At 37.4% G+C, this 13,233-nt stretch overlaps 1 protein-coding gene across 25 annotated transcripts; it reads left to right on the forward strand.

The window, feature by feature from the left end:
• The first annotated feature begins 3,387 nt into the window (after nt 1–3,387).
• Nucleotides 3,388–12,645, forward strand: LOC137725438 (uncharacterized). Of its 25 annotated transcripts, none has more exons than XM_068464114.2 (14): nt 3,388–4,293; nt 4,503–4,700; nt 4,894–4,975; nt 5,064–5,167; nt 5,426–5,552; nt 5,636–5,730; nt 5,996–6,119; nt 9,548–9,628; nt 10,341–10,439; nt 10,527–10,709; nt 11,353–11,493; nt 11,592–11,648; nt 11,929–12,066; nt 12,300–12,645. In XM_068464114.2, exons 2-14 carry the CDS (start codon nt 4,660–4,662, stop codon nt 12,489–12,491), a joined length of 1,464 nt encoding a protein of 487 aa, XP_068320215.1. In that variant the 5' UTR covers nt 3,388–4,293; nt 4,503–4,659; the 3' UTR covers nt 12,492–12,645. The 25 variants fall into 25 exon arrangements, with proteins under 25 accessions (XP_068320215.1, XP_088549608.1, XP_088549625.1 ...); XM_088693482.1 differs by having other exon boundaries at nt 4,077–4,293; nt 12,303–12,645; XM_088693499.1 differs by having other exon boundaries at nt 4,077–4,293; nt 4,618–4,700; nt 5,078–5,167; nt 12,303–12,645.
• Nucleotides 12,646–13,233: the final 588 nt, after the last annotated feature.

Here is a 13,233-nt window from a genome sequence, read left to right on the forward strand (position 1 = left end):
ATATAAAATTGACTTTTTTGTACCGAAATATTGTACCTACATGATTGTACCGAAATATATTATAATGAACCTAAATGTATGTACCGAAATGTATTATATTGAATTAATGTACCTAAATGTCAATACCAAAATGTATGTACCAAAAATGTACGTACCTAAATGTCAATACCGAAATGTATGTACCAAAATATATGTACCTAAATGTCAATACCGAAATGAATGTACCAAAATATACGTACCTAAATGTATGTACCAAAATATAATATATTGAATTAATGTACCTAAAAGTCAATACTCAAATGTGTGTACCTAAATGTACGTAACGAAATGCATTATATTGAATCAATGTACCTATATGTTTGTACCGATGATATACCGAAATATTCAAATGTATTAATGTACCTAAATGAAGAACATACAAAATTGTTATCAGAATATATATTATAAAAAAATTAGGTGCCTAATTGTAGACATTAAAATATATTATGATGAATGAAATAAAAATTAAATTTAAATACATTAAAATAAAAATAAAAAGATAAATAAAACATCAAAATATAACTAATAAATGATATGATTAAATGTACTAGGAACTAAAATTGAATTTTAATCTTACACAAAGTTATAGTCTAAAACTCATATTTTTTAAGAATTAAAATAAAGTTCTCTATTATTCAATTTATCTGGCAGAAGCAACTCAAGCATTTGAATGCCTCAGTTCAACTTCCAAGTAGTGGCAGTGTTACGGTATAATCATTAACTTATGTTAGGGTATTGCTTCATTTAGGGTTTTCTTACACAAGTGGTAACGCTGACATGAGATACTTTGCAGGCCAATCTACCAGAGTTCGAAGAGACATTGAGCTCGGCAATACAAGTGATGGACACAATAGTTTTCCATGTTCAGCGATCTATGTCAAAGGTAAATTAAAAGGAAAACTAACGAAAAGTCCAAAAAAACGTCCCTTTAATGAAAAGTCATTTTTAAAGGTATAATGAATAATACCAGAGAAATGTATAAATGTAGTTTTTCGTTAAAAATGAACAGTACCAGGAGTGTTTTGTTAAACCTCCCTAAATTAAATTGGAGACCTTTTCCTTTCTCATCAAGAACTGAATGTTATTGTATTTTACGTTTTATTTGAACTGATAGCACAGCTGCAAGAATAAAAATTTCACTATAGTGGTAAAATCTCATGGGCTTGTGATAAAAATGGGTAAAAGGGGAGGGTAAAAAATTTTACAAAGATTTTCCGCACCACACTGAGCTGTTTCGGTTCTAATTAATTAGATACAAGGAGAACGAGGTTTATAAAGTGCATAATAAAGTGTCTTTGTGTGGGCAGTTTTTTTTTTTTTTGGTTGAAGTTGTGTGTGCAGTTGTAACATCCCACATTGCTCAGGGAGTGATCCTTATGGTACCATTTGGTACGTGGGATGGGACGGAACAGAGTGGGACAAGGCGTTCCGTCCCACGTTTGGTGCGCCTAAAACGGGTGGAACGAGCTGTTCCACAGGACGAGTTTTGGGTGAATTTTCGTTCCACCTCACCCTCCTGGAACGACTCGTTCCACATCCGTGGAACACAAAATTATAACCTCTCCGTCTCCTTCTTCTTCCTCCTTGTTTCCATCCGAGGGCATCTTTGCTCCCGCTCCGTTCCGTTCCGTCTTGTCCCGTCCCATTCCGTTCTGTCTCGTCCCGTCTGCATACCAAACGATACATATATGTATATTCACATCTTTACCTAGCACGAGGCCTTTTGGGAGCTCACTGGCTTCGGGTTCCATGGGAACTCCGAAGTTAAGCGAGTAGCGCACGAGAGCAATCCCATGATGGGTGATCCACTAGACCCATCCTGAGAATGCTCTCGTGCGCATTCCCAAAAACAAAACCGTGAGGGTGTGCTGAGGGCCCAAAGCAGACAATATCGTGCTACGGTGGTAGAGCGGCCCAGGAAGTGATCCGCCCCAGGCCGGGATGTGACAGCAGTTCTTGTGCACACTAATTAAACATTACATTATTTTGGTTGTGAAGAGATGGAGTCAATAGTAAGGGCTTAATGTGCCGTCTAGCATTTGTTTTGGCTTTCAATGAAGAAAACTTTTGTGATGGTCAGGCAGAAGAAACAGAAGATTTGGCTTCAGAACTAGCCAGAGTGATTGGTGGAATCGGAAATCTAATGTCTAATACATATACAAGGCAGGTATGCCACACCTAAATTATGCTTATATTATGTCTACGTGGTGTTCTACTCGTGAACTTTTAACAAAAAATGCAATGTTGTCACCTGCTTTCAGGTGTAAGAGTGGAGCTTCAGAAGCCAGATCATCCAATCGAAACGTCACCGTTCTTGAAGATTATTTCTTCTATGAATAGTGACCAAACGTCATTTGTACAGGAATTCTCGACAAAAAAGTAACTCGTCTTACTATTTTGATACATGTCATTTGCGTTGGCTAGCTAGCTAGTATTAATAATCAATTGATTAAACTCTTATTCTTTTTCAATTTTTGATTAAGGTCTTTAAGTATTAATAAATGTAATTAATTATTTCAATAATAAAATATTTTTTATTTCTAAATATATTCATTTAGTGTTACAAATGTTTTTTTTTTTAAATGAAGTACGATATTCATTGAAGATTGAAACACGTACAAATCGAGTATAGGATGCTTATAGTGGGTCTCAATAAAAATCTTGTCAGGGCTTTCAACCCGAACAAAGAGAAAAAGAGTGTACCGCACTAAAATTAACTACTAGTACTATGCTCCAATAATAAATCTAAAATTACATCAGAAGGTTCTTCGAACCAAGAAGCTGGGTGATCGATAGTTAGACTAAACCTAGCAATACGATGTAAATCTATCATCTCTAATTAAAAAAAAAAAAAACTCGCTTCCACTCTCTCCTCTCCCACGTTTTGTCTCACTTTCTTACTCTCTCCTTTAATTTTAGGGTAAATTACACTTTTCATACATCAGGTTTGGGATCTATTTCAATTCCTTACAACATCTTTAAAACATTTCACTTTCATATCTTAACTACAATTTTATTTCAAAATAATACCTCTGTTAGATTTTCCATCCAATGGTTTGTTAAATGCTAACGTGGCTGCCACGTGGCAAAAAAATAATTTTTTTATACATTAACAATATTATAATATTAACCCTAAAAAAATTAAAAAAAAAAAACCAGAAAACCCGAACCTATATCCCTTTCCCCGCAACCCCACATCCCACCCCCACCCCCTTACCTATCTCTTCCTTCCCGTCCGTCCGTCCCCACCCCTTTACCGATCTCTCCCACTCTTCTTCTTCCTCCACACCAGCCCCAACACACTCCCTGACACCCTTTTTTCAATTCCTTCATTCCCTCTCCTTCTCTAGGGTTTGAGTTTCAAATTCCACCCCTCTACCCGCCTCTTCCCCCGTCACCCTCCATCTCCCGCCTCCACGCATCTCCTTCCCCCAAAACCCATATCCCCCTCCACCTCTCCCACCTCCAAGCCCCCACCTTTAATCACTTCTCTGCTTTTTTTTTTCACTAGTTTTCTTAGAAACCCCTGCAACCGTCGCCCAGGCGGGGAAGGCAAGTGGGTCATCCCCGGGGGTGGGGGGGGGAACAAATGAGTTTGGTTTCTTCTTCTTCTAGGGGAAGGGATTTTGTACCTGCAACCGTCGCCGGGGAGGGGGGGAACAGACGGGTTTGGTTTCTTCTTCTTCTAGGGGAATGGATTTTGTAAATAGGAGTTGCAGAGAGGTGAGGGGGATGGAAAGGAATCTGGGTTGGGTTCGGGTTTTTCTGGTTTATTTTTTTTTATTTTTTTTTTAGGGTTAATATTATAATATTGTTAATGTATAAATTTTTTTTTTTGCCACGTGGCAACCACATCATCATTTAACAGACCATTGGATGGAAAATCTAACAGAAGTATTATTTTGAAATAAAATAGTAGTTAAGGTATGAAAGTGAAATATTTTCAAAATGTTATAAGGAATTGAAATAAATTCCAAACCTGATGTATGAAAGTGTAATTTACCCTTAATTTTAACAATCAAAATAAAAAATTTCACACAGTGGGCATATACAAGTGTATTATTTAAGTTTGCGAGAGGGTTTGTTTTGTTTTGTAGCACTGCAAACTTCGTGATTTATGATTTGTTGCGTTGTGTTGCTGGGGTTTCTTTGTATCCAACTGTAAAGTGGGAAATTGCGGCTAGGTACTGGAGCTCACGGTGTTTCTGGTGGTTGCTCACGGGGCAGTACTCCAGCCCTAGCCAACAGCCCTAGGTAAAAAGCTCTGCTCTGCTCTTTTTCGCTATTTAGTTGCAACTTAGAAAATGATTATATATAGAGCGTTCATAAGATAAGAGTTGGTGGTGAGATCTGAGAATTCTATTTCTGAATTTGATTTCTTTTCCCTTTCATCATTCAGGCTTTTGTTCCTTCCTTGTTTCTTAATGATAATAGGCGGCTAAATAGCTTAAATAATTTCTCAGATTTGAGGGAATTTTGAAGTGAGGGAGGATTCTCAGTTGCCAGGAATTGGACTCTGCTGCTGTCGTTTTTTTTTTTTGTTTTTTGTTTTTTTTTTTTTGTTTTTATATCTGTCAGACTTATGGGTTAGAGTAGCTTTGAGGGACGTTTGGAAGCAAGATGATCCATCAGTTCATTAATTTTGTCATTCGCCCTCCCAGGTATGCGTCTCATCTCATGAATCATGATGTTTCTTGCTCTGAGTTTCATTGACCAAAATCATATCTTCTGCAATTAACATAGTTCAAAATGATATATTGAACTTCATATTGGTGATTTTTTTTTTTTTGTTTTTTTGTTTCTTTCCCTTTTGATGCTTGCCCATTTCTACGCATCTGCAATGTTGATAAACAGGGCAGAGTATAACCCAGATCAATATCTTTGGGAAAAGGATTTCACGCTTGCAGGCAGAGCATACAAACGACAAGACTTGGAGGCAAGTATGGGCACCAGTTACCGCTTATCAGAACATTCTAGTTTTTGCTTGGCAGCAATGTTAGTTTATATGTATTAAATTCTTGCAGCTTACAAATGCTAGGGGCCATACCTTGCGTTGTAGTCATTATCTGCCTTCACCTTTCCCTGAAGATGTTTCTCTTCCATGTGTTATATACTGCCATGGAAACAGGTACGTAATGATTATTTGAGAGATTTTTCTTTTCCTTTTTAACAAAGTAAATGTGTATTTGATTATATATTCACTTGGGTTTCTTTTCTGGGTTCCACCTGTACATTGTGGTTATAAACAGATTCTTGAATGTCATACATTATTTTCACTTTTCTGGCACAGCTCTCTGGTTTGTTTTAAATAATTGTACATGAGTGTTAAAGGTGCTTTATAGATAAAGAGGTAGAACTTACTCTGTGGTAATGGGAAACGATGCAGTGGGTGTAGGGCAGATGCAAATGAAGCTGCTGTAATGCTTCTTCCATCAAATATCACCGTTTTTACTCTTGATTTTTCGGGTTCAGGATTATCTGATGGTGATTATGTCAGCCTTGGTTGGCATGAGGTACGGTGTAACTTTCATTGTTATTTTCTGCTTACTTTTCTCACTTTGTGCAGTTTGGTAATTTATTTTCTTTCCTGTGTCAGAGAGATGACCTTAAGATTGTGGTTTCATATTTAAGAAGCAAAAAGCAAAACTTGCGTATAGGTCTTTGGGGGCGATCGATGGGTGCAGTCACATGGTACATCGTCTTTGTCATTTGTTGACTCGTCATTAGACTAACTTGTATTATTGACTCGGATATGGAAGGGTCTGCTGAGATTCTTTCAACTTGTTACTACATTAAAAATTCATATTGGGTCAAAGATGGTTATATTCTCACTACCAAAAAAAAAAAAAGATGGTTATATTCTTCTTCAAACATAAAGAAATACTTCTGCATTTTGCATGTACATAAGCATATTTTTGAAACTCCTGATGTAATTAACCTCATATGTCTATTGCAGCCTACTTTATGGAGCAGAAGACCCTTCCATAGCCGGAATGGTGTTGGATAGTGCCTTTTCAAGCTTGTATGTTCTAATGATGGAACTAGTTGATGTATACAAGATTCGGCTTCCTAAATTTACTGTACAATCTCTCTCTCTCTCTCTCTCTCTCTCTCTCTCTCTCTCTCTCTCTCTCTCCCCCTCCCTCCCCCCCCCCCCCAACACACACACACACACACATTTCTGTCAGCATCCACAAAAAACTATGGATAAATTCGTCATGTGCAAAACCTGTAAACAAATGCTCCTGAAAAAATAAATTTTCAACTGGATCATAAAATCTTGTAGTTGGGCTGAAAATGACATGGCTGGGACTAGTAATTGACATAATTGATAAAAGAGAAACATAGTTTTGATTCTTGATACCACTAAATAAGTTAAGAACCCGACAAGGTCAATGTTGCCAACCGAAATCCGTATAGGATCGTGATTTACAATTTATACAAACCTACCTGCCAACCTACCTAAGTAAAGTCACATACGCCTGCACACCCCACGCCTATTCACACAGATGGGAAAAATGATCTCTTGCCAGGGTGTAGAATGTCAACTGCACATCCCGAGCACAAGCTTACAAAATAACATTCAAGACTTTTGAATGAGAGAAACTACTCTCTTTATATATAATTTGGTTAGAGTATGGAGCTAAAATAAGGGGTAATCCATGGGCCGAGATTTTTTAACACCTCGTGGTAGAGAAAGTGGAAAAGGGATCAAAGATATGGAAATGCTAGATTTTAGCTGTATTTTGGGTGGAATGGTCGGAAGATGAAAAAGAAGGTTTTTGAAAATTATAGAGGTGAGGGTGTGGAGGCTTTATGGGGTAAAGTAAATATTTTGGACTTCACTTTAGCCTTCTTCTAAATTCTGTTTCCCAAAGGTATTGAGACATTCTCAAGTATGGTGCTTTGAGAATTCTGGCAGACTTTCACAATAATGTGGTGGTTAACACAATGACGACAGAAACCTGTATTTGTTTAATTCCGAAGAAGAGTGATTCTTTGAAGATTGGAGACTACAGATCCATTAGCCTTGTTACTTGCATGTACAATATTATTGCCAAAGTTTCAGCTTTAAGACTTAAGGAAGTGCTCCATGTCATTCTCTTTAAAGCTTAAGGGGCTTTTTTTTTTTTTTTTCAAAGATATGCAGATTCTTGATACTATTCTGGTCCTGAATGAAGTAGTAGAAGAGACTAGATCGAAGAAAAGAGGATTGGTTTTGGAGATCGACTTTGAGAAAGCTTACGACCATGTCAAGTGGAATTTTCAAGAGTTTGTGACGGAGATGAAATGTTTCAGACAGAGATGGAGGACATGGATTTATAGGTTTATTAAGTCAGCTAAGTTATCAATTTTGAGTAACTAGAGTTTATTGTCAAGGGAATCCTTTATCCCCTTTTCTTTTCAACTTAATGGTGGTTGCCCTTAGCTGATTAATTGAGTGTGAAAAGTTCAGATTAGTTGAAAATATTTGTGTGGGAAGGGATGAAGCGGAGGTTACTCAATTGCAATTTGCAGATGACACTATTTTCTTTTTCCCAGGGAACTGTCTCGTTTGGAAGAATCTTGCATCTGCTATTTGAGTGTTCTTAAGGGTGGTCAGGCTTAAAGATGAATAAGGCAAAAAGCTCTCTTTTCAACATTAATGTCGACGCCTCTTTTGTGGAGATTTTGGCTAACTCTTGAATGCATTCGGTGCTTGGCCAGCTAAATACTTGCGTCTTCCTTTAGGCAGGAATCCTAGAGCCATCTCATTCTGAACCCAGTGGTTGAAAAAAATTGAGAAGAGGCTTCAAACCTGGAATCGGCTTTTCTTTTTAGGGGAGGCCATCTGACCAAATCGATGCTGTTTTGGGAAATTTTCCAATCTATTATCTATCCTTATTTAAGATTCCCATGGGAGTGGCTTCATGGAGGGAGAAGTTGATAAGAGGTTTCGTTTGGACATGTGTGGGAGACGGCTTCAAAGAGTAGGGTTGGTGGAGGTGGGAGTTGGGAATCTGATGGCCAGAAATATAGCCCTCCTAGGTAAGTCGCTGTGGAGATTTCAATATACTTGGGGAAATTATGGCATCATGTAATTAAAAGAAGTCTTTTTACCCAATGGTCCTAAGATTGGCATAGCTCCTCACATTTATCCCTGCCAGTGAAAATCGATCGAAGTGGTCCCTAAGCTTGTTCACCATAAATCATTTTGGTCATTTTGTGAAATTTTTTTCCATATTCTCGTTAAAGTGGAGGGGTTGGTTTGACAAAAATACCCTTAAAAAGGTGGTCAAGTGGTTGTTCACATGTCAATTTAACCAAGGATATTGATATATTTTTCACAAAAGACCAAAATGATTTACGTTGGACAAACTCAGGGACCACTTTGATCGATTTTGGTTGTTAGGGACCAAAGTGAGGAGTCATGCCAATCTTAGGGACCATTTTGGCTAAAAAGCCTTAAAAGAACATATGGGATTTCAAACAAAGGATAGGTCTCCAACATTACATATGGTGGAACATGTCATAGTCCATGGAAGGACATCCTTCATGGATGCAATTTTTCATTGTGAACTGTCGTTTTGTTGTGGAAATGGAGCTAGAATCAATGTATGGGAAGATGCGTGGTTTGGGACCTCTTTACTAGAATCTTGGTTTCCAAGGCTTTACAACTTGTTTAGTTGTCACCATATGGTTATTTCTTGCATTTTGAACCCTGCTAATGACTAGAGCAACTGGGATTTTGTGTTCAGAAGGAATTTGAATGTGAGGGAGGAGGCAGAGGACACGAAAAGCTATTTTGCTCCTTCCCGGCCAATCAGGAAATCTAGGGTTTTGTTGACTTGGCTTGTTGCCCTTGCTAAGGTCAATACTTGTGATATGGTTCAAAGAGGACGACCTTATTTCAGTTTGTCGGCTCGACGGTCCGTCTTGTGTAAGTCTGATTTGGAATCTGTCGGTCATACTTTTCTTCACTGTCTGGTTTCCTTCCGCTAATGGTTGAAGCTGCTCAGGAAGATGGGTATAACTTGGGTAATTCCACGGTATTGCTTTTCTGTTGGCCAAACTCATGTTCTTGTTTAGAAGGGTAAGAAAGTTAAGGTTATGTAGGGTTGGTTCACGCGATGGCAAAGCTATGGGACAGAGTTCAGTTTTTGTCTGCCCTTTGGGCCTCAGTTTCCCTTGAGTTCAGGGGAATCTCTCTTTAATTTGTTTAGAATAGAAAGGGGCAGCCTTATGGTTTTTTTGGGTGTTTTAGCTCTTTTGCAGTTGTGTTTTTTTCTGCTCTCTGCTTGGGGTGGTTTGCTGGACCACTTTCTTTGTTGTACTCTTTCTTCTTCTTATTAATATCGTCTATTTCTGTGAAATTGCCAATATCATTATCATTTTTAAGAAATTATTAGCACTTGCATGGTTGATAAAGCATTAATTATATTCATTCTGGTTTTACATGTTATCTCTTGAGAGTCTTAACCCCTCCTTCCTTTTAACCTTGGTTTCTTTATCTCTTCCTTTTAACCAGGTTAAGATGGCAATACAATATATGCGTCGGATAATTGAGAAGAAGGCAAAGTTTGATATCATGGATCTTAATTGCTTGCAGGTCCTTCTATATAATAGTTTTGTTAACCTTGGACGATTTATCATTAGCCACCTTCCCAGCTATCTGCGGGGTCCACTCTGTTGTCTAATCCAATAAGTTTGGACCGTCTATTTTTTATGTTGCCTTTTAAAACCATCCTTGCAAAAAAAGCCAATCATAAGAACTTTAGACAACCAATCATAATTAAATAAGTAGATGAACAGACCCAAATGCATTTATTTATTTTTCCATTCCTTTGTTCTTAGTAAACAATTGAATGGGAATCACACGCATCCCTTTCAAATCCTTGATTGTTAGTAAATACAAGAACTGGAATGATACCCATTCCTTATATGTAAACATGCCCTAAACTTATCAGGATTATCAAATGGATAAATAATTCCCGAAGTTGGCTGGTCTTTTGCATGGATTATTCTTAAAGGAGGCCTAAGAAATGGAGTGTTTGGATCATTGAACAACATTACAGGGTGGGCACTAGCAGAATGTCCCTTGTTTTAGCCAAGGGGATCATAAATTGTGTCGTTTCTTGATGAGTTAGACACATGCTGAACCAATAGTTGATCATATATACGCATATATAATCATATAATTGTGTATATATTACCTACCACTACATATATATATATATATATATATTTTTTTTTTTTTTTTCTGAAAAGAACTTTAATCTACCACTATATATTGAATTCGGCCATTTGTATAACACTGGCAGGTTGCACCCAAAACATTCATTCCTGCTTTATTTGGACATGCTAAGGATGACAAATTCATCCAAACCCATCATTCTGACATCATCTACAAGTCTTATGCGGTATTGTCTCGTTGAAGGGTCTTACACTTCCCTTAAAGTAATATGTTGCACTTGATGAGAAATAAATACATCTTTGATTCTTTGCAGGGGGACAAAAATATTATACATTTCGATGGTGATCACAACTCTTCTCGGCCACAATTTTATTATGATTCAGTTTCCATTTTCTTCTATAATGTTCTTCATCCCCCGCAAACGTCTTGTCATTCATGTAAGCTTGAGAAGTATTATGATTTGGGGGATTTGAAGATTGGTGCTGGTTTGGATGAGGTGATTTCTGTTTCATATGATATATTGTGGAAAACCTTATTGTGTTACCATTGGTCGTTAATTTTATTATGATTACTGCTAGTATTGTACAAGTTGACTCTCCCACCAATGTACCTATGCTTTTAAGAATCTGTGTCAATGCACTGTAGCTCAATTGATACTTTGTAACCAAAGGGCTTTTCTGCCAAAATCAAAGTGAGAGGATGGAAGTTAGAACTTGTGGCAGTCATGCATCATTTTTATATCATAGTCACCACCACTACCACTACCATCATCATCATCATCACGCACAAGATCACGATACATTTCAGTGCCGAAAAAACAAATACATACACATGCACAATCACCATCCTCATCATCATTGGTCATAAATGGTAAGGTTCACTGAAAATTCTTCTATGCACCCGAGGGCTGGCTTCCCAGTTATAATTCAATAGTATCCTGTGCTTAAGGCAGGTGATGCACAATAATATTTGAACAATGATCAGTTGTCAGCATTTTATTATAGCTCATGTAATTAACAAAGCCATTTACATTGACTATCTGGGATTGTGCAATAGATGTCTACTTTGTGCTCCACTACCATAGAATGTTACACAATTTCCTGCACTAAAATGAATGCCCCGGCCCCTTGATTTTGTAGGGTTTGTTATATGAGATAATTACTGGAGTTCATTCTGCGGGTACTGACGTGGCAAGTTCATCTTCTGTTCCTCCTGCCATTTCAACCACAAAATGTGTTGGCGAACTTCTTTCTGAAATTGCACCAGTGACTGCTGCTGTTGTATGTATTTCCTTTCTTTTACGTTTTTTTTGCCTTTTGTCTCTCCATATTCTCCATTCTGTTGAGTCAGTCTGTAACATACTTAATTGAGAATGCAGGATTCTATGCATGATGAAGCTGACACACTTAACAGTCACGAACCATCATATTTAGAGGTGATGTAAACTTTTAGATTTTTTTTCCCCATCTTTTCAATTGAGGTCAGGCATCAGAGTATAAAACCATGGATTGGCAATGGTTTTCAGTTAGCTTGGTAATGCAGATGATAGTTTCTTGTTCCAGTGGAGTGTTGTAAGTTCATGCATTGATGAAGTGCTTTTAAGTCGAGAAGAATTCAGTATACGTGTTAATAACTGATAGATCATCTTTTATGACTTTTCAACTTGTCTGTTTCACAGATAATAATTCTAAAATACTGCAGTTATGGTTTTACAGGAGCAGCGCAATGATGAGAATGTAGAATGTTGTTCATATACAAGCTCAAACAGGGAGAGTTGGGGCAGATGCTCTTCATTAGGAGGCAGTGATGAAGAATCTTCTGCTGCTTGCACAGCTGCTGACAGCAGTCATCAGGTCTCTCATTCTCTCACAACACCCATCCTCTGAATGCGTTCATATTTCATATTCCTGTAGAGACTTTTGTTTTCTTCACACACCACTGTTATGTTTTTGGTACATTCATATCGACTGGAACTTAATAATGCATAACATACTTTTGCACATTCTTCATGTATGAGCACTGCATAGAGTATTTAAAATATATTTCAGGTTTTTTGATAGGGTTTTTTGCACATTCTTGATTGTAGAAGAACCTTAAGGTGTTTGCGATGCCTCTTGGATGCATACAACAAAAATCATCAGAACTAAGAAAAGAGGAAAAGAAAAAGAAGAAAGTTCCCATTGCTCCAAAGAAGCCCAGGGGTGAGAAATTTGAGAAGTTAGAGGCCCTTGGCAAACGACTGCGTCTTTGCATCCCAAAGCGAGTAAAAAAATTATAGATGTGCCACTTAGTGACTGCTGTAGTATAAAAAATTAAAAATGTTTGTAGCTGCAAATGTTTTACCTTATGATGATGTATTCTTCAACCTTGTATAGGTTGTTAAATCCCTTTTCCTTTTTCTTGTTTAAAATCATTGATTGGTGCTGTTCTTATTTCTTTGTCATGGCCCTGTTCTAATTTCTGCATGTCATTTTCGTGTCACGTAAGGGTTTCATGAAGATGAATCCGGATCCTCTTTATGAGGATCCTGGAGGATCCGTGAATCATATATGTGCATCGTAAATCATGCGATCATAAATCATTTTAAATATTTTATTTAATATTAAATACAAATAATACTTGACAAAAATTAACTGCTGGATGTACGATCAACGGATACGGTTTACAGGTCCCTAGGATCCTCACCAAAAGAATCCGGAGAGGATCCTGTTGGCATGAATATCTACTGGTACCGGGTTCCCGATGTTCTCCGTCTCCCTCTCATGTGTCAATGATTGAATCGTATAACAACTTTTTTTTTTTATCAACTCCCGGTGAAGTTTTGGGTGTTAAACGAACATGAGTTATGCAAGATTTTTTTTTTTTTCGGTCAAATAAGATTGTCTTTATTTATAGAAGCGTGGGGTTGATGTAAAATTGTTATATGGTACTCATAAATCAAGCATAGGAACTGGCCGTAGGAGGACTTAGGTAACAGGTTTACCACCGACGTGGTGTCCCAGTACAGTAATTCAATACAA

The sequence above is a fragment of the Pyrus communis genome, chromosome 5 (genome assembly GCF_041283825.1).
Source record: "Pyrus communis isolate YQ-2024b chromosome 5, ASM4128382v1, whole genome shotgun sequence".
NCBI classification, from domain to species: Eukaryota; Viridiplantae; Streptophyta; class Magnoliopsida; order Rosales; family Rosaceae; genus Pyrus; species Pyrus communis.